This window comes from Bubalus kerabau, chromosome 23 (assembly GCF_029407905.1).
Source record: "Bubalus kerabau isolate K-KA32 ecotype Philippines breed swamp buffalo chromosome 23, PCC_UOA_SB_1v2, whole genome shotgun sequence".
NCBI classification, from domain to species: domain Eukaryota; kingdom Metazoa; phylum Chordata; class Mammalia; order Artiodactyla; family Bovidae; genus Bubalus; species Bubalus kerabau.
The window spans coordinates 10,193,441-10,218,725 of NC_073646.1; the positions used below are offsets into that span (position 1 = coordinate 10,193,441).

General features: G+C 38.7%; 1 protein-coding gene across 8 annotated transcripts in view; it reads left to right on the forward strand.

Annotated features, from left to right (window-relative positions):
* Positions 1 to 24,732, forward strand: part of ATF7IP2 (activating transcription factor 7 interacting protein 2) — an 80,350-nt gene extending 55,618 nt beyond the window's left edge. For all 8 annotated transcript variants that reach the window (XM_055561332.1, XM_055561333.1, XM_055561327.1 and 5 more), the window contains 5 exons: positions 7,533 to 7,603; positions 8,777 to 8,838; positions 9,272 to 9,341; positions 22,449 to 22,534; positions 23,146 to 24,732. In XM_055561332.1, the coding sequence (XP_055417307.1) occupies positions 7,533 to 7,603; positions 8,777 to 8,838; positions 9,272 to 9,341; positions 22,449 to 22,534; positions 23,146 to 23,559 (703 nt within the window). In that variant the 3' untranslated portion in view covers positions 23,560 to 24,732. The remainder of the gene's footprint in view (positions 1 to 7,532; positions 7,604 to 8,776; positions 8,839 to 9,271; positions 9,342 to 22,448; positions 22,535 to 23,145) is intronic.
* The last annotated feature ends 553 nt before the right edge of the window (positions 24,733 to 25,285 follow it).

A 25,285-nucleotide genomic window follows, 5' to 3' on the forward strand; every position in this document is an offset into this window, starting at 1 on the left:
TCTTCCTGACCCAGGCATCGAACCCACATCTCTTGGATCTCCTGCATTGGTGGACAGATTCTTTACCACTGCTCCACCTGGGAAGACCTGTATAGGGTCTATGTCTGTGTATATATCACACCGTTCCTCTGTACTATGTGCTGTGTGTATATATGTTATATATAATACTGTTTTCTTATAGTATTTCTATATACAGGCAATAAACAATTTAATATTTTAAATTAATGCCACTTATGAACATAATATCATCAAAGAATGTGGTATTCATAGGAGTAAATTACCAGAATATATATATATATAAGACCTAATTTCAGAACTACAAAGTAGACTTCAGATTTCTGATCTAGCATGTGAAGTGTCATCACTCCATACTAACAAGTAAAAAGCTGAACAAACTGAAAAAAAATCAACCACTCATCTCTGATCCACCATAGAAGTAAGGTCATTGAGCAAACTGCTGCCCCTCAAATTGGAGATAGAATCAGGCAAAAACGGAGAATCAAAACATCCTGGAACAGGATCAGAAACCTCCACGGCAACCACTGCTGGGGTAGGGAATCCCAAATTGTAATTGCTGAAGGCTCAGAGTAGATAAATCTCAGAGTTAAAAACTCCAAGGCAGGAGGAAGGCGGAAGTGGGGCAGTGTCCTGGTATTGGAGAAGGCACAGTTTTGTGAGTTTTACCTATACGAGCTCTACTGATCTTCACTGGAAAAAAATTCTTTCATGCTTCCAGCAATGGACAAGGTAAAAAAGCTTTTGAATAGGCCTACCCTATGACACCACCCTTATGGCAGAAAGTGAAGAGGAACTCAAAAGCCTCTTGATGAAAGTGAAAGTGGAGAGTGAAAAAGTTGGCTTAAAGCTCAACATTCAGAAAACGAAGATCATGGCATCCGGTCCCATCACTTCATGGGAAATACATGGGGAAACAGTGGAAACCGTGTCAGACTATTTTTCTGGGCTCCAAAATTACTATAGATGGTGACTGCAGCCATGAAATTAAAAGATGCTTACTCCTTGGAAGGAAAGTTATGTCCAACCTAGATAGCATATTCAAAAGCAGACACATTACTTTGCCAACAAAGGTCCGTCTAGTCAAGGTTATGTTTTTTCTAGTGGTCATGTATGGATGTGAGAGTTGGATTGTGAAGAAGGCTGAGCACCGAAGAATTGATGCTTTTGAACTGTGGTGTTGGAGAAGACTCTTGAGAGTCCCTTGGACTGCAAGGAGATCCAACCAGTCCATTCTGAGGGAGATCAGCCCTGGGATTTCTTTGGAAGGAATGATGCTAAAGCTGAAACTCCAGTACTTTGGCCACCTCATGTGAAGTGTTGACTCATTGGAAAAGACTCTGATGCTGGGAGGGATTGGGGGCAAGAGGAGAAGGGGACGACAGAGGATGAGACGGCTGGATGGCATCACTGACTCGATGGACGTGAGTCTGAGTGAACTCCTGGAGTTGGTGATGGACAGGGAGGCCTGGTGTGCTGCGATTCATGGGGTCGCAAAGAGTTGGACACAACTGAGCAACTGAACTGAGCTGAACTGAACCCTCAGGAGGAACTATTACCAGAGATTAACCTACCTGGGGGAAAGAAAACATCCAACATGTGCTCCCTTTAGCATTACACATGGAGGAAGAGAAATAGACAACTCCAGCCCCTTCTCGCCATCCTGTCCCACCTAAGAGGGCTGTGGGGACAGAGACGCACTAGTGAATTTCACATTCTAGGGGCACAGGCTCACTAAAAGGCCTAATCATAAGAAAAGTAGAGTGCCTCCTCTTCCCACACATTTTACCACTGCATTACTGAAGGCCTGTTTACCATAGTTCCTTTTAACCAGTACATCATGTCTACCTTTCAACAAAAAAATGACCCGACTAAAAAGCAAAAACAACAATTTGAAGATACCAAACGAGCATCAGAACCAGAGTCAGATATGGCAGGAATGTTGAAGTTATCAAACCAGGAATTTTTTAGAAACTATGATTAATGTACTTTAATGGAAAGAGACAAAATCCAAGAACTGGTTGGTAATGTAAACAGAGAGATGGAAATTCTAAGAAAAATGCTTGAGATAAAAACTACTGACAGAATTGAAGAAAGCTGTTTATGGGTTTATTAGTTAGACATTGCTAAGAAAAGCAATGACTGACTTTAATAATATGACTAAGAGGGGGAAAAAAAATGACAATAACAACCCAGAATATCCAAGAGCTCAGGTCGCCTACTACAAAGGGAATTACATATGCGTAATGGGAATTCCAGAAGGAAGAAAGAAAGGAACAAAAGCAATGTTTGAAGTAACAGTTACTAAGAATTTCTCCCAAATAAACATTAAAGACCAAACCACAAATCCAGGGAGCTCAGAGAACACCAAGCAGGATAAATACCAAACACATACACCTAAATATAGTTTAAACTTCAGAAAATTGAAGCTATCTTGAAAGCCAAGGAAAAAGCACCTTATCTATGGAGGAGCTAAGGTAAGAGTTACATCAACTTCTTTAAACTATACAAACAATAAGAAAGTAGAGTGAAGTATTTCAAGTGTTATGAGAACAAAATTTACCAACCTAAAATGCTTTGCACTGTGGACATCCTTCAAAGTTGAAGGAGAAATAGTCTTTCTCAGACAAACAAAAATTTAGGGTATTAGTTGCCAATAGATCTGCTTTACAGGAAATGTTAAAAATTCTTCCTAGAGAAGGAAAATGGTATGTCAGAAAATCAGATCTACATAAAGAAAAGGAATGCGTGAACATAAAGTAGAACCTTTTATTTTTCTTCTTAGTTGATTTAACTGATAAGAGTTTGTTCAAATTAATAGCAACAGTGTATTTGATTGTGTATGCATGTGTGTGCTCGTTAACACACTTACTATAAGTGAAATGAGTGGCAGCAGTGATTCAAGGAACAGAAAGAGGAATTAGGAATATTTTATTATTATAAGGTACTTGTAGGGGCTTTTATCAGTGACACAACAGAAAAGAATTTGCCTGCCATGCAGGAGACGCAGGTTCAATTCCTGGGTGGGGAAGATCCCCTGGAAGAGGAAATGGCAACTCACTCCAGTATTCTTGGGAAATTCTATGGACAGAGGAGCCTGATGGGCTACAGTTAATGGGATCACAAAGAGTCGGATGTAACTGAGAACGAAGGTACTCCTTTTGAAGCAGTGTAGAATTTATTTGACAACTGACTTGGAGTAGTTGTCAATGTATATTGCAAACTCTAGGGAAGCTACTAATTAAAATAGTATAATATGCTAAAAAATAGAAATAGAAAATAAAATAAATAGATAAAATAAATAAATAAAATAAAATAAAAAATAGAAAATAGAATAATATAAAATGTGTTTTGTTCATAATTGCCAAAACTTGCCCCAGGATGTCCTTCCATAAGTGAAGGGATAAACAAATGTGGTACATTCAGACAATAGAATACTATTTAGTGCTTAAAAAAAAAAGAAATGAGCTATCAAGCTATGAAAAGACCTGGAGGAAACTTAAATGTGTATTATTAAGTGAAAAGAAGCCAATATGAGAAAGCCATATACTGATGATTTCAACTACATGACATTCTAGAAAAGGTAAAACTGTGGAGATATAAGCATCTGAATGCAGAGTTCCAAAGAATAGCAAGAAGAGATAAGGCCTTCTTCAGTGATCAATGCAAAGAAATAGAGGAAAACAACAGAATGGGAAAGACTAGGGATCTCTTCAAGAAAATTAGAGATACCAAGGGAACATTTCATGCAAAGATGGGCTCGATAAAGGACAGAAATGGTATGGACCTAACAGAAGCAGAAGATATTAAGAAGAGGGGCAGGAATACACAGAAAAACTGTACAAAAAAGATCTTTACGACTCAGATAATCATGATGGTGTGATCACTCACCTAGACCCAAACATCCTGGAATGTGAAGTCAAGTGGGCCTTAGAAAGTATCACTACAAACAAAGCTAGTAGAGGTGATGGAATTCCAGTGGAGCTATTTCAAATCCTGAAAGATGATGCTGTGAAAGTGCTACACTCAATATGCCAGCACATTTGGAAAACTCAGCAGTGGCCACAGGACTGGAAAAAGTCAGTTTTCATTCCAGTCCCAAAGAAAGGCAATGCCAAAGAATGCTCAAACTACTGCACAATTGCACTCATCTCACATGCTAGTAAAGTAATGCTCAAAATTCTCCAAGCCAGGCTTCAGCAATACGTGAACCATGAACTTCCAGATGTTCAAGCAGGTTTTAGGAAAGGCAGAGGAATCAGAGATCAAATTGCCAACATCCACTAGATCATGGAAAAAGCAAGAGAGTTCCAGAAAAACATCTATTTCTGCTTTATTGACTATGCCAAAGCCTTTGACTGTGGGCATCACAATCAACTGTGGAAAATTGTGAAATAGATGGGAATACCAGACCACCTGACCTGCCTCTTAAGAAATTTGTATGCAGGTCAGGAAGCAACAGTTAGAACTGGACATGGAACAACAGACTGGTTCCAAATAGGAAAAAGAGTACGTCAAGGCTGTATATTGTCCCCCTGCTTATTTAGCTTATATGCAGAGTACATCATGAGAAACGCTGGGCTGGAAGAAGCACAAGCTGGAATCAAGATTGCCGAGAGAAATATCAACAACCTCAGATACGCAGATGACACCACCCTTATGGCAGAAAGTGAAGAGGAACTAAAAAGCCTCTTGATGAAAGTGAAAGAGGAGAGTGAAAAAGTTGGCTTAAAGCTCAACATTCAGAAAACGAAGATCATGGCATCTGGTCCCATCCCTTCATGGGAAATAGATGGGGAAACAGTGTCAGACTTTATTTTTTGGGGTTCCAAAATCACTACAGATGGTGACTGCAGCCATGAAATTAAAAGGTGCTTATCCTTGGAAGAAAAGTTATGACCAATCTAGATAGCATATTCAAAAGCAGAGACATTACTTTGCCAACAAAGGTCCATCTAGTCAGGCTGTGGTTTTTCCAGTGGTCATGTATGGGTGTGAGAGTTGGACTGTGAAGGAAGCTGAGTGCCGAAGAATTGATGCTTTTGAACTGTGGTGTTGGAGAAGACTGTTGAGAGTCCCTTAGACTGCAAGGAGATCCAACCAGTCCATTCTGAAGGAGATCAGCCCTGGGACTTCTTTGGAAGGAATGATGCTAAAGCTGAAACTCCAGTACTTTGGCCACCTCATGTGAAGAGTTGACTCATTGGAAAAGACTCTGATGCTGGGAGGGATTGGGGGCAGGAGGAGAAGGGGATGACAGAGGATGAGATGGCTGGATGGCATCACTGACTCGATGGACGTGAGTCTGAGTGTACTCCAGGAGTTGGAGATGGACAGGGAGGCCTGGTGTGCTGCGATTCATGGGATCACAAAGAGTTGGACACAACTGAGTGACTGAACTAAACTGAACTGAATGGAGGTAGTAAGAAATCAAATGTTGTCAGAAGTTAGTAGGGAGGGATGAATAGGCAAAGCACTGGGGATTTGGGGGCAATGAAACTATTTTATATTATACTGTAATGGTGGATACTTGTCATTATACATTTGTCAAAATCCATAGAACATCCTAACACTAAGAATAAATGCTACTGTGGGACTTCCCTGGTGGTCCAGTGGCTGACTCTGTGCTCCCAATGCAGGGACCCCGGGTTCAATCCCTGGTCAAGGAACCAGATCCCACAACGAAGAGTACAGTGCCTATGCCACAGCTGGAAATCCTGCCTGCCACAACTAAAGATCCCCGTTCCACAACTAAGACCCCATACAGCCAAATAGTTGTAAAAGAGAGTGAATGCTATTGTAAACTCTGAACTTTGGCAATAATGGTAATGTTAGCATAGTTTCATCAGTTGTAACAAGAGTGCCACTGTGGTACAGGATTTTGTGGGAGGTTGTGTGTGGGAGGGGTTAGGACGTATATGGGAAAACACTGTACATTCTACTCAACTTTACTATAAACGTAAAACTGCTATTGGAAAAGTTATTTAGTAATTTTTAAATGTACAAAATATTACTGAGACAAAGGAGGTATAAATATATAGTGAGATGCCATGTTTACAAATCAGAAAATTCATTGTTGATGTCACTTCACCCGGATTGTTCTATATATTTAGTGCACTCTTAAAATCTTGGCATCCTTTTCTGTAGAAAGTAACAAACGGATCCAAAACTTGTGTGAAGTGTTTCCTTGGTGCCTCAGTGGTAAAGAATCTGCCTGCCAGTGCAGGAGACAGTGGGTTCAATCCCTTGTCCAGGAAGATCACACGTGCCACAGAGCAACTAAGCCCATACATACACCACAAATATTGAGCCTGTGCTCTGGAGCCCAGGACCCACAACTACTATGCCCATGTGCTACAGCTTGTGAAGCCCTCATATCGTAGAGCCTGTGCTCCACAGCAGTGAGACGCCCATGCACCACAACTATAGAAAAGCCTGTACAGCACTGAAGACCCAGCGCAACCAAAAATAAACTAACAAAAACAACGACAAAAAAAACCTTGTGTGAAATGCAAAAGACCTAGAAGATGAAAACAGTGTTATAAAAGAATAACGTTGGAAGACATATACTACCTGAGTTCGACTTAACTGTGAGGCTATAAGAATTAAGAGAATGGTATTGGCATGAGGAAAGAAATATAAATCAGTGGACAAATTAAAGTATACAGAGAGTCCATTGGTTTTCAATGAAGTTGCCAAAATAATTTAATAAGGAAGAGGTAGTCTTTTCAACAACTGTTGCTGGAGTAACCAGAGAGGGAAAGTGAACCTCTTACAACATATACAAAAATAACTTGAAATGAATCAAGACCAAATAGCAAAGCTAAGAATTAAAAGCATCTATAAGAAAACGGCACAACCTTGTGTACCAGTCACGTGAAATTAATGTAGCAAATTAAATTGGCTTACTAAAATTTGTGTTAAGATTTTTCTTAACAAAAATTCCAATTTTAAATGTCAGATTCAAAAAAGTGCAGTCAGAGTAAAATGGAGCAAAAGACAGTCTTCTGACTCAGAATATTCTGTAACCATAATCAGCATCATTTATCATCCTTTCCTCAGTTTCTTACCTGTGGTAAATGTTGCTACTATAGTGATACAATGTAAAGTAGTGGCAGAATTAATTTTTAAGTATATTTTTTATACTTCTTCATCTGTAACAAAGAGTTTGTTTCTTTTATACATTGTTTCATTTTCACAAAGGCACATATGTGTGCTAGAGTGACATTTGTATATTTTGTACACGTATAGATCTTGTATACTTATAGATTGTACATTTGGCTCTATTATAAATGAATCTCTACTAAATTTTAAAAATTCATTGTGTATCTTGAACTTTTGATTATATAAATAATTGGTTATACCCAGGGTTTCTTCAGTACTTGGTTAATCATCATTCTGACTCCCCCCCACCAGTTGTTAGATTAAAACATATCAGTTATGAAATGATAAAATAGAATAATTATAACCATTGATTACATGTCTCAACATAATAATACATATTTGTTTCATTTTAGTAATGATGATGTCCTGTTGATTTCTGTGGAAAGTCCTAATTTGACAACTCCAGTTATATCAAATCCAACAGGTATGTTAAGTTGATTAAAATATGATCTGTCAAATCAGAAAGCCTCAAATCAGTATTTAAAACAGAATTGAAAATTCTATTCTTAAAAATGTTTAATTTATATCTGTGATTAACCTGAATAAATCAGTTGATTGTTTAATAAAGTTGAGGTTCTTTTTAACCTTGTGTTAATCAATCTATGGCCTTTTCTTTCTTTACTTGTTGTTTCTTTGTTTACTTGGTTGAGTGGCTTTATAAATTATAAAACTGCTTTCATATCTGTTATTTGTACTTGTTTGTTCTGGTCTTGGTGGTGGTAGTGATATACTTAGGATTTAAAGTTTGGCTAATCTGGGACTTCCCTGGCAGTTAAATGGTCAAGACTGGTCTCCCAATGCAGAGGGAACAGGTTTGATCTCTGGCTGGGGAACTAAGGTCCCACATGCTGCACAGCACAGCCAAAAAAGCAAAAAATAAAGTTTGGCTAATCTTTAGTTAATCTTTGATTTTTTTTAACTTTAAAAAAATAACACCTATGTTACTCTTTAGAGTTTCTCATTATACTTAGGTAAAAATCTTTAACCTTAGATTCCCAATCAATTTCTTTTCCCTTAAAATAGCTATCTGTTGGCTCATAATTTCTTCTTCAAAATTCCCCATTTCGTTTTCATTTTTAGTATATATTAAGAGAATTTAATTTGCATCTTATTTTCAGAAAACTTTATCTCCACTTACATAACTACTTAATTGCCCTCATGATTTGGGCTGTTAAGATTGTAAATCAGATAGTTAAGGGATATTATGCATTTATCTGATGCCTTTACCAGTTGTATGAAGAATCCTCTTCAGCCATTGCAGGTGGTCTAATCTAAAGATACTATAAATTACAAAAATGTGTACATTTACAAGTTTATTTCCTCAAAAGCTACAGTAGTTTACAGACAGATACTCAAAAAAGAGTTACTAATACAGTTGTAAAGGTACCAAAACCTTTTGAACCAAAATTAGATTTTGCTTTTTTTGGACTGGTTCATTGGTCTTTGGAATATGTCAGTTGAGTTACAATTTTTTATGATTATATAATGGTTAGTTAGCATCCCCATTATTATTGTTTCAGCATTTGTATCTTATAAAGTCCATAAATATTTAATAGTAAACTTGTCAAATGTTCATATTTTAATAATTTTCTTTCAGCTACTGGAAAAATTGCATCAGGAAATTCTAACAATTCAGCTGATGCTGAAAAGAGAGCTATGGTAGGTGGTAAACATTGTCTCAATATTATTTATTTGAATATGTTAGTTCTAGGAACTTTAGTGTTGCTACATGTTGGATGACTCATCTATGTCATTCATTCTTTGGGAGGGTCATTCTCTGAGGAATTAATATCTGATTAGTTAGCATGACCAGGTTCCAGTCCAGTTTAAACATTAAAAAGCAAGTAGCTAATGATAAACATGTTTCACAACTGTATTTATTACCAGATTAATTCATTTAGACTCTCCTGTCATCCTCACAGAAACTGGATAGTATTTTACGAGCTTCTCTTTCATAGTAGAGTTGAACTAAACTGTAAAACTTAAAGAATGTTCAATCTCGAGCTTATAAATGGTAATTTGAAATAACATGTTTTATTTTTAAAAAACATTTTCTGTTGAGGCAAAATCTTATTTTTTAACAACCTTCCAGACTATAGAGAAGAAGAAACATGATTCTGTGATTGATCTGACAAAAGAAGACCTGTCAAACTGCAGCACAGGTAAAGGGTTTTTCTTTTTCAAGAACGTGGGAAAGGGTAACAACTCAAAATACATTTGACCCATTTATGAAGTTTTTTGTGTGTGTTAGTGTACATTAATTTTATCACGTGTAGCTTTATGGGGCTGCCACTACAATCAAATTACACAGCTGTTACATCACTCCCAAGTTTCCCTCATACTACCCGTAAGGATTTTTTTAGGGTTTTCGCCCAGTCCCTAAACCCTGGCAACCGCTAATTTGTTCCTCACTATTATATTATTGTGTGAATGTTTTATAAATGTGATATAATATGTATCCTTCTTTCACTCAGCATAATTTCCCCCAAGGGTCATTTAAGTTGTTGAGCAAGTATTCCTTTTTATTGCTGAGTAGTATTCCATGGTGTGAATGTGCAGTAATTTATCCATTCACTTATCTGGGTTGCTTGGGGCTATTGGAAATCTCTGTTTTACCTGTGAGACACACCTGTTCCTTAAACAATAGTGGCTATGAGGGGATGCTAGGGCATAACATGAAAATGTGACAGCAGTGCCCTCTTTCTCAGATTTAAACAAAAAGAAGTAAAATACAGTGTTCTTGCCTGGAGAATCCCAGGGACAGGGGAGCCTGGTGGGCTGCCGTCTATGGGGTCACACAGAGTCGGACACGACTGAAGTGAGTTAGCAGCAGTAGCAGCAGCAGGGCTGCTAATAAATTACAAGGTTTCATCTCTTAATTGCACTTGTGTGTTTATGGTACTGTTTTAAATATTCAAATTCCACTTATTAGGATTGGTAAATTATGTAATACTTAAAAACAGAGATTACTATAGGAACTATACAGTCCAATTCATTCTCCCATCACAACTGTGGATCCAGACAAAGGTTGGAACCATTGAAATCTTCAGGAACTTCATGATAGAATCAAAAACCCTTCAGTTTCCAATTTCAAAAAGATTAAAATGAATTGGAGTCCATAATGAATCTGGTTATATTTTTGTCTTTAGAGTAAAATCCAAATTCCTTAACAAGATACACAGAATTCTTTTATTAAATACCTTTAAATATTTTTTAAAAATTTTAAATGGTAGATAATTGCTTTACAGTGCTGTGTTGGTTTCTGCCATACAGCAGCATAAATCAGCCATAAGTATGCATATGTCCCCTCCCTCTTGAAAGTTCCTCTCACCCTATACAGAATTTTTAATGACTTAGACCTTGAAAACTTTTTTAGCTTTATCTTCTACAAATTCCTTCCCTCTGCCTTAATAGCGTCTCAGTAAGCAGTGCTGCTCCTCTCCTTGCCATCACTGCATATGCTGTTCTCTCTGCCAGGAATGCTCTCTGCTCTGTGCCTCCCCAGGCTTGTCTGATGACCCCACTTCTCATACTTTAATATATTCAGTTTAGACACTTGTGCTGAACTGTTCATCCGCTGGATCATCAAAAAAGCAAGAGAGTTCCAGAAAAACATCTATTTCTGCTTTATTGACTATGCCAAAGCCTTTGACTGTGTGGATCACAATAAACTGTGGAAAATTCTGAAAGAGATGGGAATACCAGACCACCTGATCTGCCTCTTGAGAAATTTGTATGCAGGTCAGGAAGCAACAGTTAGAACTGGACATGGAACAACAGACTGGTTCCAAATAGGAAAAGGAGTTTGTCAAGGCTGTATATTGTCACCCTGCTTATTTAACTTCTATGCAGAGTACATCATGAGAAACGCTGGACTGGATGAAACACAAGCTGGAATCAAGATTGCTGGGAGAAATATCAATAACCTCAGATATGCAGATGACACCACCCTTATGGCAGAAAGTGAAGAGGAACTAAAAGCCTCTTGATGAAAGTGAAAGAGGAAAGTGAAAAAGTTGGCTTAAAGCTCAACATTCAGAAAACAAAGCTCATGGCATCCGGTCCCACCACTTCATGGGAAATAGATGGGGAAACAGTGGAAACAGTGTCAGACTTTATTTTTCTGGGCTCCAAAATCACTACAGATGGTGACTGCAACCATGAAATTAAAAGACACTTACTCCTTCAAAGGAAAGTTATGACCAACCTAGATAGCATATTGAAAAGCAGAGACATTACTTCACCAACAAAGGTTCGTCTAGTCAAGGCTATGGTTCTTCCTGTGGTCATGTATGGATGTGAGAGTTGGACTGTGAAGAAGGCTGAGCACCGAAGAATTGATGCTTTTGAACTGTGGTGTTGGAGAAGACTCTTGAGAGTCCCTTGGACTGCAAGGAGATCCAACCAGTCCATTCTGAAGGAGATCAGCCCTGGGATCTCTTTGGAAGGAATGATTCTAAAGCTGAAACTCCAGTATTTTGGCCACCTCATGTGAAGTGTTGACTCATTGGAAAAGACTCTGATGCTGGGAGGGATTGGGGGCAGGAGGAGAAGGGGACAACAGAGGATGAGATGGCTGGATGGCATCGCTGACTCAATGGACGTGAGTCTCAGTGAACTCCGGGAGTTGGTGATGGACAGGGAGGCCTGGCGTGCTGCAATTCATGGGGTCGCAAAGAGTCGGACATGACTGAGCGACTGATCTGATCTGATCTGATGGGCTTCCCTGGTAGCTCAGATGGTAAAGAATCTGCCTTCAGTGCAGAAGACCCAGGTTTGATCCTTGGGTCAGGAAGATCCCCTGGAGAAGGGAATGGCTACCCACTTCAGTATCCTTTTCTGGAGAATTCCATGGACAGAGGAGCCTGGTGGGGTTATTGTCATGGGGTCACAAAGAGTCAGACATGACTGAGCGACTTCCACTTTCACTTTTAAACACAAACTTTAAAAATCATGTCTATAATATAAATATTTACAAGTGAATACATGCAGCAAAGGATCTGGAAGGTCAAACACCAAAGGATTAAGTTGAAATTGGAAGCCACAATTCTCCCCTAGCAATTTAATGAGAAAGAATGTTAAAATAATGGGGTGCTTGCTACTGTTGTTTTGAGAATACAAAGTTCTAAAGTAACCATTACGCATTTTTATGTAGATAAGGATAAAAGCTGCAGAGTATTCACAAGACATTGACATTGATGGTGCGGAGGATCTAAACATTAACTGATTTGGGATAAAAGTCCTGCTTTGTTTCTAACCTGTTTAAATTTGCTAAGGGCTTGTTGACCTACCACCTTGAAAGAAGGAATGTTAGTTATGGAAAGCTATTATCTGTTGGAATTTTTTTTTTGTATGAAACTGTTCACTTGAAAATATAAAGAAGGTTATTTGTATCGGCTCTTGTGAGTCAATAAACCTGCAGATTATGATTTCACAAATCTAGTTCTAATTAACAAACCCATTAAAAAGGCTGTGCAAGGGGAGGAGCCAAGATGGCGGAGGAGTAGGACGGGGAGAACACTTTCTCCCCCACACATTCATCAAAAGAGCATTTGAACATCGAGTAAATTCCACAAAACAACTTGTGAATGCCGGCAGAGGACATCAGGCACCCAGAAAAGCAACCCAACTCTTCGAAAGGAGGTAGGAAAAAATATAAAAGACAAAAAAAGAGACAAAAGAGGGAGGGACGGAGTTCCATCCCTGGAAGGGAGTCTTAAAAAGAGAAGTTTCCAAACACCAGGAAACCTTCTCACTGCTGAATCTGTGCCGAGCTTTGGAAGCACAGAGGGCAACATAACAGGGAGAAAAAATAAACAAACAATTAAAACTCGCCGAGTGAGCCCTACGGTAACTCCCCCAGCGGAGAAGCAGCGCAGACACCTGCACACTCCGTTAGCAAGCGGGGGATGGGCAGGGAGGCGCGGCGCCGGCTGCATCACTTAGAGTAAGAATCTGGCCTAAATACCCTGAGCGCTATCTGAGCGAAATAATTTGGGCTAGCAAACCAGACTGTGGGATATCTACCACTCTAAAAGCCAGCCCTAACCTAAGACACCTCCAGGCCTGCGCACGGAACAAAGGACTGAACAGAGATAGCCGGCTGCAGACCTTCCCCCTCCGGTGACAGGCAGCCAGAGCCGGAAGGGGGCAATCGCAGCCCCAGAGAGACATTATCTATAAAACTGTAAGCAGGCTTCTTTGCTAACTAAAACTTCTTGGGGGTCTGGACGGTCAACATCTGCCTGAGAAGGTGCGCCGGTTTTACACCCAGATAACTGAGTGGCGGGGAGGCGATAAGTCGCAGCATTGGCGCTCGCCAAACACCTCATCACCTGAGCTGCTCGGACCTGGGAAGAGCACAAAAGGCAGGCCCAACCGTGTCTGCGCCTCTGAGGGCTACCCGAGTGCCTGAACCTGAGCGGCTTGGACCTGGGAGGATCATGCTGCCCAGGGCTGGCCTCGGATTGTTCCCGGCAGAACAACCTAGAGCCCGAGCAGTGTGGGCAGGGAGGCTACACGCGCCGTGAGCAGGGGCAGACCCAGTGTGGCTGAGGCACTGCGAGCGCACACCAATGTTATTTGTTTGCAGCATCCCTCCCTCCCTCCCCACAGCGCGACTGAACAAGTGAGCCTAAAAAAAAAAAAAAAGTGTCCTCCACCGTCCCCTTTGTGTCAGGGTGGAAACCAGACACTGAAGAGACCAGCAAACAGGAGAAGCTATAACAGAGGGAAACGCCTTGAAAGCTACAGGCAATAGATTAAAACCCTGTGGTTACTACAGACTACATAGGAAGGGGCCTATAGATCTTGAGAAATATAAGTCGGACCAAGGAACTAGCCAAAAATGAACTGAACTCACAATACTCACAACAAAACCAGAGAAAGTCCTAGATATATTTTTACTATTTTTACGATCATTCTTTCTTTCTTTCTTTTTTAATTTTTTTAAAAAAATTTAAGTCCTCTATTGTTCCTTTAATTTTCACTTTTATAACCTATTACTTTGCAAAAAAAAAAAAAAAAAGACCCTATTTTTTTCTTCTTCAGCAAACTTCATATATATATATTTTATAGTTTTTTGACCTTGTTTTTTTTTTTTCTTCTTTTCTTTAACATTGTAGTTTTGAAATTCCAAACTCTACTCTAGATTTTTAATTTTAGCTTTTTGGTATATGTTACCAATTTTGTACCTAGAGTTTTTTTTTATAATTTCTGTGACTTTTTTTTTCCCCTTCTGTTTCTTTCTCTTCTTCTTTTATATAACATTGTATATCTGAAATTCCAAACTCTACTCTAGATTTTTAATTTATGCTTTTTGGTATTTGATATCAATTTTGTACCTGTATTTTCTTTATAATTTTTGCGACATTGTTTGTTTTTGTTTGTTTGTTTGTTTTCTCTATTTATTTTTCTTCTTCTTCTTCTTTTTTTTTTTTTAACATTGTATTTTTGAAATTCCAAACTCTACTCTAGATTTTTAATTTTTGCTTTTTGGTATTAGTTATCAATTTTGTACCTGTATTTTCTTTATAATTTTCGCGACCTTGTTTGTTTTTCTTTGTGCGTTTTTTCTCTCTTTCTTTTCCTTCTTCTTTTATTTAACATCGTATTTTTGAAATTACAAACTCTACTCTAGATTTTTAATTTTAGCTTTTTGGTATATGTTATCAATTTTGTACCTAGAGTTTTTTTTTATAATTTCTGTGACTTTTTTTTTCCCCCTCTGTTTCTTTCTCTTCTTCTTTTATATAACATTGTATATCTGAAATTCCAAACTCTACTCTAGATTTTTAATTTATGCTTTTTGGTATTTGATATCAATTTTGTACCTGTATTTTCTTTATAATTTTTGAGACATTGTTTGTTTTTGTTTGTTTGTTTGTTTTCTCTATTTATTTTTCTTCTTCTTTTTTTTTTTTTTTTAACATTGTATTTTTGAAATTCCAAACTCTACTCTAGATTTTTAATTTTTGCTTTTTGGTATTAGTTATCAATTTTGTACCTGTATTTTCTTTATAATTTTTGCGACCTTGTTTGTTTTTCTTTGTGCGTTTTTTCTCTCTTTCTTTTCCTTCTTCTTTTATTTAACATCGTATTTTTGAAATTCCAAACTCTACTCTAGATTTTTAATTTTTGCTTTTATGTATTTGTTACCAATTTTGTACCTTTAAGAACCCAAACTTCAGGACCCATTTTTCACTAGGGAGCGAGATTACTGGCTTGACTGCTCTCTCTCCCTTTGGACTCTCCTTTTTCTCCACCAGGTCGCCTAGTCTCCTCCCTAACCCCTCTCTACTCTACCCAGCTCTGAATTTCTGTGTGTTCCAGACGGTGGAGAACACTTAGGGAACTGATTACTGGCTGGATCTGTCTCCCTCCTTTTCATTCCCTCCTTTTATCCTTCTGGCCACCTCTGTCTCCTTCCTCCTTCTCTTCTCTGTATAACTCCGTGAACATCTCTGAGCGGTCCAGTTGTGGAGTGCACATAAGGAAGTGACTACTGGCTAGCCCACTCTCTCCACTATTGATTCCACCTCATCTCACTTGGGTCACCTCTAACTCCCTCCTCCCTCTTCTCTTCTCCATGTAACGCTGTGAACCTCTCTGAGTGACCCTCAGAGTAGAGAAACTTTTCATCTTTAACGTAGATGTTTTATCAGTGGTGCTGTGTAGAAGGATAAGTTTTGAAACTACTGTAAAAATAAGACCGATAACTGGAAGCAGGAGGCTTAAGTCCAAACCCTGACTCCAGGGAACTCCTGACTCCAAGGAACATTAATTGACAGGAGCTCATCAAACGCCTCCATACTGACACTGAAACCAAGCACCACACAAGGGCCAACAAGTTCCAGGGCAAGACATACCAAGCAAATTCTCCAGCAACAAAGGAACACAGCCCTGAGCTTCAAGATACAGGCTGCCCAAAGTCACCCCCAAACCATAGACATCTCATAACTCATTACTGGACATTTCATTGCACTCCAGAGAGAAGAAATACAGCTCCACCCACCAGAACACCGACACAAGCTTCCCTAACCAGGAAACCTTGACAAGCCACCTGTACAAACCCACACACAGCGAGGAAATGCCACAATAAAGAGAACTCCACAAACTGCCAGAATACAGAAAGGACACCCCAAACTCAGCAATTTAAACAAGATGAAGAGACAGAGGAATACCCAGCAGATAAAGGGACAGGATAAATGCCCACCAAACCAAACAAAAGAGGAAGAGATAGGGAATCTACCTGATAAAGAATTCCAAATAATGATAGTGAAATTGATCCAAAATCTTGAAATTAAAATGGAACCACAGATAAATAGCCTGGAGACAAGGATTGAGAAGATGCAAGAAAGGCTTAACAAGGACCTAGAAGAAATAAAAAAGAGTCAATATATAATGAATAATGCAATAAATGAAATTAAAAACACTCTGGAGGCAACAAATAGTAGAATAACAGAGGCAGAAGATAGGATTAGTAAATTAGAAGATAGAATGGTAGAAATGAATCAGAGAGGATAAAAGAAAAATGAATTAAAAGAAATGAGGACAATCTCAGAGACCTCCAGGACAATATTAAACGCTACAACATTCGAATCATAGGGGTCCCAGAAGAAGAAGACAAAAAGAAAGACCATGAGAAAATACTTAAGGAGATAATAGTTGAAAACTTCCCTAAAATGGGGAAGGAAATAATCACTCAAGTCCAAGAAACCCAGAGAGTCCCAAACGGGATAAACCCAAGGCGAAACACCCCAAGACACATATTAATCAAATTAACAAAGATCAAACACAAAGAACAAATATTAAAAGCAGCAAGGGAAAAACAACAAATAACACACAAGGGAATTCTATAAGGATAACAGCTGATCTTTCAATAGAAACTCTTCAAGCCAGGAGGGAATGGCAAGACATACTTAAAGTGATGAAAGAACATAACCTACAGCCCAGATTATTGTACCCAGCAAGGATCTCATTCAAGTATGAAGGAGAAATCAAAAGCTTTTCAGACAAGCAAAAGCTGAGAGAATTCTGCACCACCAAACCAACTCTCCAACAAATACTTAAGGATACTCTCTAGACAGGAAACACAAAAACAGTGTATAAATTCGAACCGAAAACAATAAAGTAAATGGCAACGGGATCATACTTATCAGTAATTACCTTAAACGTAAATGGGTTGAATGCCCCAACCAAAAGACAAAGACTGGCTGAATGGATACAAAAACAAGACCCCTACATATGTTGTCTACAAGAGACCCACCTCAAAACAGGGGACACATACAGACTGAAAGTGAAGGGCTGGAAAAAGATTTTCCATGCAAATAGGAACCAAAAGAAAGCAGGAGTAGCAATACTCATATCAGATAAAATAGACTTTAAAACAAAAGCTGTGAAAAGAGACAAAGAAGGTCACTACATAATGATCAAAGGATCAATCCAAGAAGAAGATATAACAATTATAAATATATATGCACCCAACACGGGAGCACCACAGTATGTAAGACAAATGCTAACAAGTATGAAAGGAGAAATTAACAATAACACAATAATAGTGGGAGACTTTAATACCCCACTCACACCTATGGATAGATCAACTAAACAGAAAATTAACAAGGAAACACAAACTTTAAACGATACAATAGACCAGTTAGACCTAATTGATATCTATAGGACATTTCATCCCAAAACAATGAATTTCACCTTTTTCTCAAGCGCACATGGAACCTTCTCCAGGATAGATCACATCCTGGGCCATAAAGCTAGCCTTAAATTCAAAAAAATAGAAATCATTCCAAGCATCTTTTCTGACCACAGTGCAGTAAGATTAGATCTCAATTACAGGAGAAAAACTATTAAAAAATCCAACATATGGAGGCTGAACAACACGCTGCTGAATAACCAACAAATCACAGAAGAAATCAAAAAAGAAATCAAAATTTGCATAGAAATGAATGAAAATGAAAACACAACAACCCAAAACCTGTGGGACACGGTAAAAGCAGTCCTAAGGGGAAAGTTCATAGCAATACAGGCACACCTCAAGAAACAAGAAAAAAGTCAAATAAACAACCTAACTCTACACCTAAAGCAACTAGAAAAGGAAGAAATGAAGAACCCCAGGGTTAGTAGAAGGAAAGAAATCTTAAAAATTAGAGCAGAAATAAATGCAAAAGAAACAAAAGAGACCATAGCAAAAATCAACAAAACCAAAAGCTGGTTCTTTGAAAGGATAAATAAAATTGACAAACCATTAGCCAGACTCATCAAGAAACAAAGGGAGAAAAATCAAGTCAATAAAATTAGAAGTGAAAATGGAGAGATCACAACAGACAACACAGAAATACAAAGGATCATAAGAGACTACTATCAACAATTATATGCCAATAAAATGGACAACGTGGAAGAAATGGACAAATTCTTAGAAAAGTACAACTTTCCAAAACTCGACCAGGAAGAAATAGAAAATCTTAACAGACCCATCACAAGCACGGAAATTGAAACTGTAATAAAAAATCTTCCAGCAAACAAAAGCCCAGGTCCAGATGGCTTCACAGCTGAATTCTACCAAAAATTTAGAGAAGAGCTAACACCTATCCTGCTCAAACTCTTCCAGAAAATTGCACAGGAAGGTAAACTTCCAAACTCATTCTATGAGGCCACCATCACCCTAATACCAAAACCTGACAAAGATCCCACAAAAAAAGAAAACTACAGGCCAATATCACTGATGAACATAGATGCAAAAATCCTTAACAAAATTCTAGCAATCAGAATCCAACAACACATTAAAAAGATCATACACCATGACCAAGTGGGCTTTATCCCAGGGATGCAAGGATTCTTCAATATCCGCAAATCAATCAATGTAATACACCACATTAACAAATTGAAAACTAAAAACCATATGATTATCTCAATAGATGCAGAGAAAGCCTTTGACAAAATTCAACATCCATTTATGATAAAAACTCTCCAGAAAGCAGGAATAGAAGGAACATACCTCAACATAACAAAAGCTATATATGACAAACCCACAGCAAACATTATCCTCAATGGTGAAAAATTGAAAGCATTTCCTCTAAAGTCAGGAACAAGACAAGGGTGCCCACTTTCACCATTACTATTCAACATAGTTTTGGAAGTTTTGGCCACAGCAATCAGAGCAGAAAAAGAAATAAAGGGAATCCAAACTGGAAAAGAAGAAGTAAAACTCTCACTATTTGCAGATGACATGATCCTCTACATAGAAAACCCTAAAGACTCCACCGGAAAATTACTAGAACTAATCAATGACTATAGTAAAGTTGCAGGACATAAAATCAACACCCAGAAATCCCTTGCATTCCTATACACTAATAATGAGAAAACAGAAAGAGAAATTAAGGAAACAATTCCATTCACCATTGCAATGGAAAGAATAAAATACTTAGGAATATATCTACCTAAAGAAACTAAAGACCTATATATAGAAAACTATAAAACACTGTGAAAGAAATCAAAGAGGACACTAATAGATGGAGAAATATACCATGTTCATGGATTGGAAGAATCAATATAGTGAAAATGAGTATACTACCCAAAGCAATTTATAGATTCAATGCAATCCCTATCAAGCTACCAACAGCATTCTTCACAGAGCTAGAACAAATAATTTCACAATTTGTATGGAAATACAAAAAACCTCGAATAGCCAAAGTGATCTTGAGAAAAAAGAATGGAACTGGAGGAATCAACCTACCTGACTTCAGGCTCTACTACAAAGCCACAGTTGTCAAGACAGTATGGTACTGGCACAAAGACAGAAATATAGATCAATGGAACAAAATAGAAAGCCCAGAGATAAATCCATGCACATATGGACACCTTATCTTTGACAAAGGAGGCAAGAATATACAATGGATTAAAGACAATCTCTTTAACAAGTGGTGCTGGGAAATCTGGTCAACCACTTGTAAAAGAATGAAACTAGAACACTTTCTAACACCATACACAAAAATAAACTCAAAATGGATTAAAGATCTAAACGTAAGACCAGAAACTATAAAACTCCTAGAGGAGAACATAGGCAAAACACTCTCTGACATACATCACAGCAGGATCCTCTATGACCCACCTCCCAGAAAATTGGAAATAAAAGCAAAAATAAACAAATGGGACCTCATTAACCTTAAAAGCTTCTGCACATCAAAGGAAACTATTAGCAAGGTGAAAAGACAGCCTTCAGAATGGGAGAAAATAATAGCAAATGAAGCAACTGACAAACAACTAATCTCAAGAATATACAAGCAACTCCTACAGCTCAACTCCAGAAAAATAAATGACCCAATCAAAAAATGGGCCAAAGAACTAAATAGACATTTCTCCGAAGAAGACATACAGATGGCTAACAAACACATGAAAAGATGCTCAACATCACTCATTATCAGAGAAATGCAAATCAAAACCACTATGAGGTACCATTTCACACCAGTCAGAATGGCTGTGATCCAAAAGTCTACAAGTAATAAATGCTGGAGAGGGTGTGGAGAAAAGGGAACCCTCTTACACTGTTGGTGGGAATGCAAACTAGTACAGCCACTATGGAGAACAGTGTGGAGATTCCTTAAAAAACTGGAAATAGAACTGCCTTATGATCCAGCAATCCCACTGCTGGGCATACACACTGAGGAAACCAGAAGGGAAAGAGACACGTGTACCCCAATGTTCATCGCAGCACTGTTTATAATAGCCAGGACATGGAAGCAACCTAGATGTCCATCAGCAGATGAATGGATAAGAAAGCTGAGGTACATATACACAATGGAGTATTACTCAGCCATTAAAAAGAATACATTTGAATCAGTTCTAATGAGGTGGATGAAACTGGAGCCTATTATACAGAATGAAGTAAGCCAGAAAGAAAAACACCAATACAGTATACTAACGCATATGTATGGAATTTAGAAAGATGGTAACAATAACCCTGTGTACGAGACAGCAAAAGAGACACTGATGTATAGAACAGTCTTATGGACTCTGTGGGAGAGGGAGAGGGTGGGAAGATTTGGGAGAATGGCATTGAAACATGTAAAATATCATGTATGAAACGAGTTGCCAGTCCAGGTTTGATGCACGATACTGGATGCTTGGGGCTAGTGCACTGGGACGACCCAGAGGGATGGTATGGGGAGGGAGGAGGGAGGAGGGTTCAGGGTGGAGAACACATGTATACCTGTGGCGGATTCATTTGGTATTTGGCAAAACTAATACAATTATGTAAAGTTTAAAAATAAAATAAAAATTAAAAAAAAAAAGGCTGTGCAGATTATCTTAGAATTAAAAGCATAAAATCATTACCTCCTCTAGAAAGATTTTTTTAATACCAGTAAATAATGTGACTAATAAGGTATCTTTGAAACACTATGTAGAATCTTAATTATCCTTGTCAGTTAAAAGGAAAACACAAATGAAAGAAATTTTATTTGAGGAGATTCATAAAATATATTAAAGTTATTAATATATCACAGCACACACAATGAATCTAAAATGGTTTTTGCTGCTTATTTATGTTCAAATTTCTGAAATTTCTAGCTGTCGGGCCCTGCTTTCCAACATGAAGCCCTTTTTCTTAGTATCCTCTTAATACTCTCCCCAGTTGTCCTCAAACTATTCTTGTACCTACTCAACTTTCTCTCCCTCACACCCACATTTTCTCTATTTTTCTCCTTTTCTTTCTTCTTCTAACCATCTCTCTCTCTTCCATTCTCTGTTCTGTCTCTTCTTCCTCCCCTCCCTTTCAATAGCACACAGTTTATGTCTTATTCCCCCCTGGGCTACATGGCCCTCAGCAGTAGATATACTTGCAACCCAGATCTGCGTGAGTTCTAGTCTGAATTCGCAGATCTTGGTTGTATCGCACCTTCATACAGGATTGTGAACCGTTCTGTGTTTACAGACAATCGTGCTGACCTAACGGCAGCATCCGCCCCCTGAGACTGCTAAGCAAGAATCCCTCTTCTGTGGGTAATGTTTCCTAGTTCCCAGCTGCACCATGATGTACACGTTTACCTTAAAGGGGGACTTTTTGTCATATAAAAGAGAAATTATCTATATTTGATACCTTTGGGTCTCAAACTTTTAGCAAAAGTTTATCTTATTTCACAGTTTTATAATTTTAATTTACATTTACTTATTACACAAGATGTAAACTACTGTTGGCTTTAAAGGTTATGGAATTGATTATTGCAGATAAATTTTACTTTTAAACTTTGTGTTGTTCACAGAAAGCCCAGTATCCACCCTTGAGTCACCTGTGAAAGCTGTTTCAGTCTCAGGAGAGACAACTCCAGTGTCACAAAATGCAGCCCAGGTACTGATACAAAATGTTCTGTAAGGGTTATTTGTTCCAAGTTGAGTGAAAGCACCCATTTCACTAATGAAGAAACATTGGGTAACGTTTCAGCTTCGAAGGCACTTTAGTATGCTTTTTAAATGTGCTGTTATGAATCTACTTACTTACTCAATTAAAATAATGTAGTTGAATTTTCCAGAAGCTACAGAATTAAAACAAGTCCATTTTTTAATCCAACAAATTGGAAAAGATTTTTAAGAGTAGTTGCCATTGTTAATGAGGGTGGAGGGAAATGGGTGTTCTCCTACACTTGTACTTTTCATGTGAATTGGCACAGTGTTTGGGAACACAGTTTGGCAATGAGATGGAATATTTCTCCAGAAGGTCTGGGACCTAACCCATTCTAGATTAGTGATATTCCAAAGTGTACAGATCTTAACTCGAAAAGAAGCTAATGTTTGAAAAAACTGGAACCAGCCTCACAAATCCTTGAAGCATCCTTTTGCTCTTATGATTTTGATAAATGGATTGAGGAATGGGAAACATATTGTAGAACTGTGGTTGACCACTTTAAAAACGATCAGAACCCACCCGCCCCGCTTGCTGAACTTTGTATGAACGTGTTTCAGGTTTGTGAGTCCTTTGAGCACCTGCCACCTCTCCCGGAGCCGCCGCTACCACTTTCGGAGCTGGCAGACAAAGTCCGCGACACGCTTCCTCCGCAGAAGCCTGAGCTCAAAGTAAAACGGGTGCTGCGGCCCAGGGGCATCGCCCTGACATGGAACATCACCAAAATCAACCCCAAGTGTGCCCCCGTGGAAAGCTACCACCTCTTCCTGTGCCATGAGAACCCTAGTGATGAGCTGATCTGGAAGAAAATTGGAGAAATTAAAGCTTTACCACTCCCAATGGCCTGTACTTTATCTAAGTTTTTAGCTTCCAGCAAGTATTATTTTACTGTCCAATCGAAAGACATTTTTGGGCGATATGGACCATTTTGTGATATAAAATCCATTCCTGGGTTTTCTGAAAATCTTACCTAAAAGAAAAAAATGTATTTGCTAATTGTACATTTTGCGTTTTCATATTTGAATTATTTGTTTACAATGTTTCTGTAACACTATTCATTGTCTTAAAGGGCCAGTTCAGATTGTGAACCCTTCATACAGGGACAGTCCTTTTTCCCGTGTTGCAAGTGGCCTCTTATTTAATGAATTCTGATTTACGTTCAGGAAGTACTTCAATAGATATCATGGACCCATGCCACTCAGCCATAGGTACAATAACTTTGGTACTATGGAGTTGTTGCTTCTATGAGAAGCCCTAGGATGCAAGCAGCCCCCATTTTCTCTGTTGACAGTCCACTTTTGGTGACTTTTTGTGTTCCCATAGAGGTACAGGGAAATTCAGCTGTTTACTGAGGCCAGATCATCCCCTAGGGTGCATCTCCACCAAGGTTTTATGAGACTAGATGTCTTCCCATTCTGTTCATATTTGAAGGGCTATGAATTTGTACCCCCTCAACTCCCCCCTTTTGTTTTGGGCCATGTCAATCATTTGGGGAAACAGTTTAGAGGTTTTTCCTAAATCAGTTTGTATACTTAACATGTAATAAAGCTAGTTAAACGTTGTGTGCTGTGTACACAAAAAATAAAATAGCTTTTGTAAAATAAAAAATCCAACCAGCTATTTGAATTGAGGAAAATGAAGTTGTGTGCCTTAAATTTAAGGCTTTAATTTGCTGAACCCCTTTGTTCATTTCCTGGCTGCCATCATTACTCAGAGAAAGAATGTAACACAGAGGGCTCCCATAGATGTATCCGGCTTACCTCTGTCTTAGAGATCACTGATGTGATGCTGCGGCTCCTACAGATAGCCTAAGAAACACAACAGGTGAGCACAGTGGACAAGTGTCAGTCAGGACCCAAGGGGAAAAACTGGATGAGAAACACAACAGGTGAGCACAGTGGACAAGTGTCAGTCAGGACCCAAGGGGAAAAACTGGATGAGTAACACTAGGACGTTAAGAAAACAGAAAAATAGCTGTTAGTGGGAAACTCCATTCCCACAAAGAGGCATTCTTGGCTGGTATGTAGTGAAAGTTCAGATGTCAGAGGCTCTGAGATTTAAAAAACTGAACCAGGGAATGGCTTTCCTTGGCATTTTGTGAATGCTGTCACATCTTCAGTCATAAATAAAGATGTTGTTTTTCAGTCTCCTGTGTCTTTACCTTTTCAAACAGTATGGCTGGGAGAGCCAGATTCTGAACTGAATTTGAAGAGATGAGCGCCCCCTGTGAGGTCTTGTTTCCGGCCCAGAGCTGTGGAGGGCATGCTGCAGCAGAGGACAAGAGCTTCACCTAGGGGATGATGGCACCTTTGGGTTGGTATCAGCTGGAGTTGGACTTCACCAAGCGAGGCCCAGCGCCCTGACCCCATAGCAGGACTTCCGTGTGCATCAGCAGAGTGAAACTGCACCCCACCCAGCAGATCTTCTGGCCTGCTAATAGGTAAACAAGCCTTCAGGAAGAGAACTGTTCACAATAACAGGAAGAGGAGGCATCCAGATGGCAAGCATCCTCAAACTGCTGGCTCAGAAAGCATTAGTGTTTGTTGCGTTTTTCTGGGTCAAGGGCAAGATTCTCAACTGTTATCCAGCAGGGATACCAGAACAGACCCGGCCTGGGGACAAGATCAGGACGTGTACAGTTACACAGTACAAAGTAAACACCCCACCCCCACCCAGGAAAAGTCTCATGTTCTTTTGGTG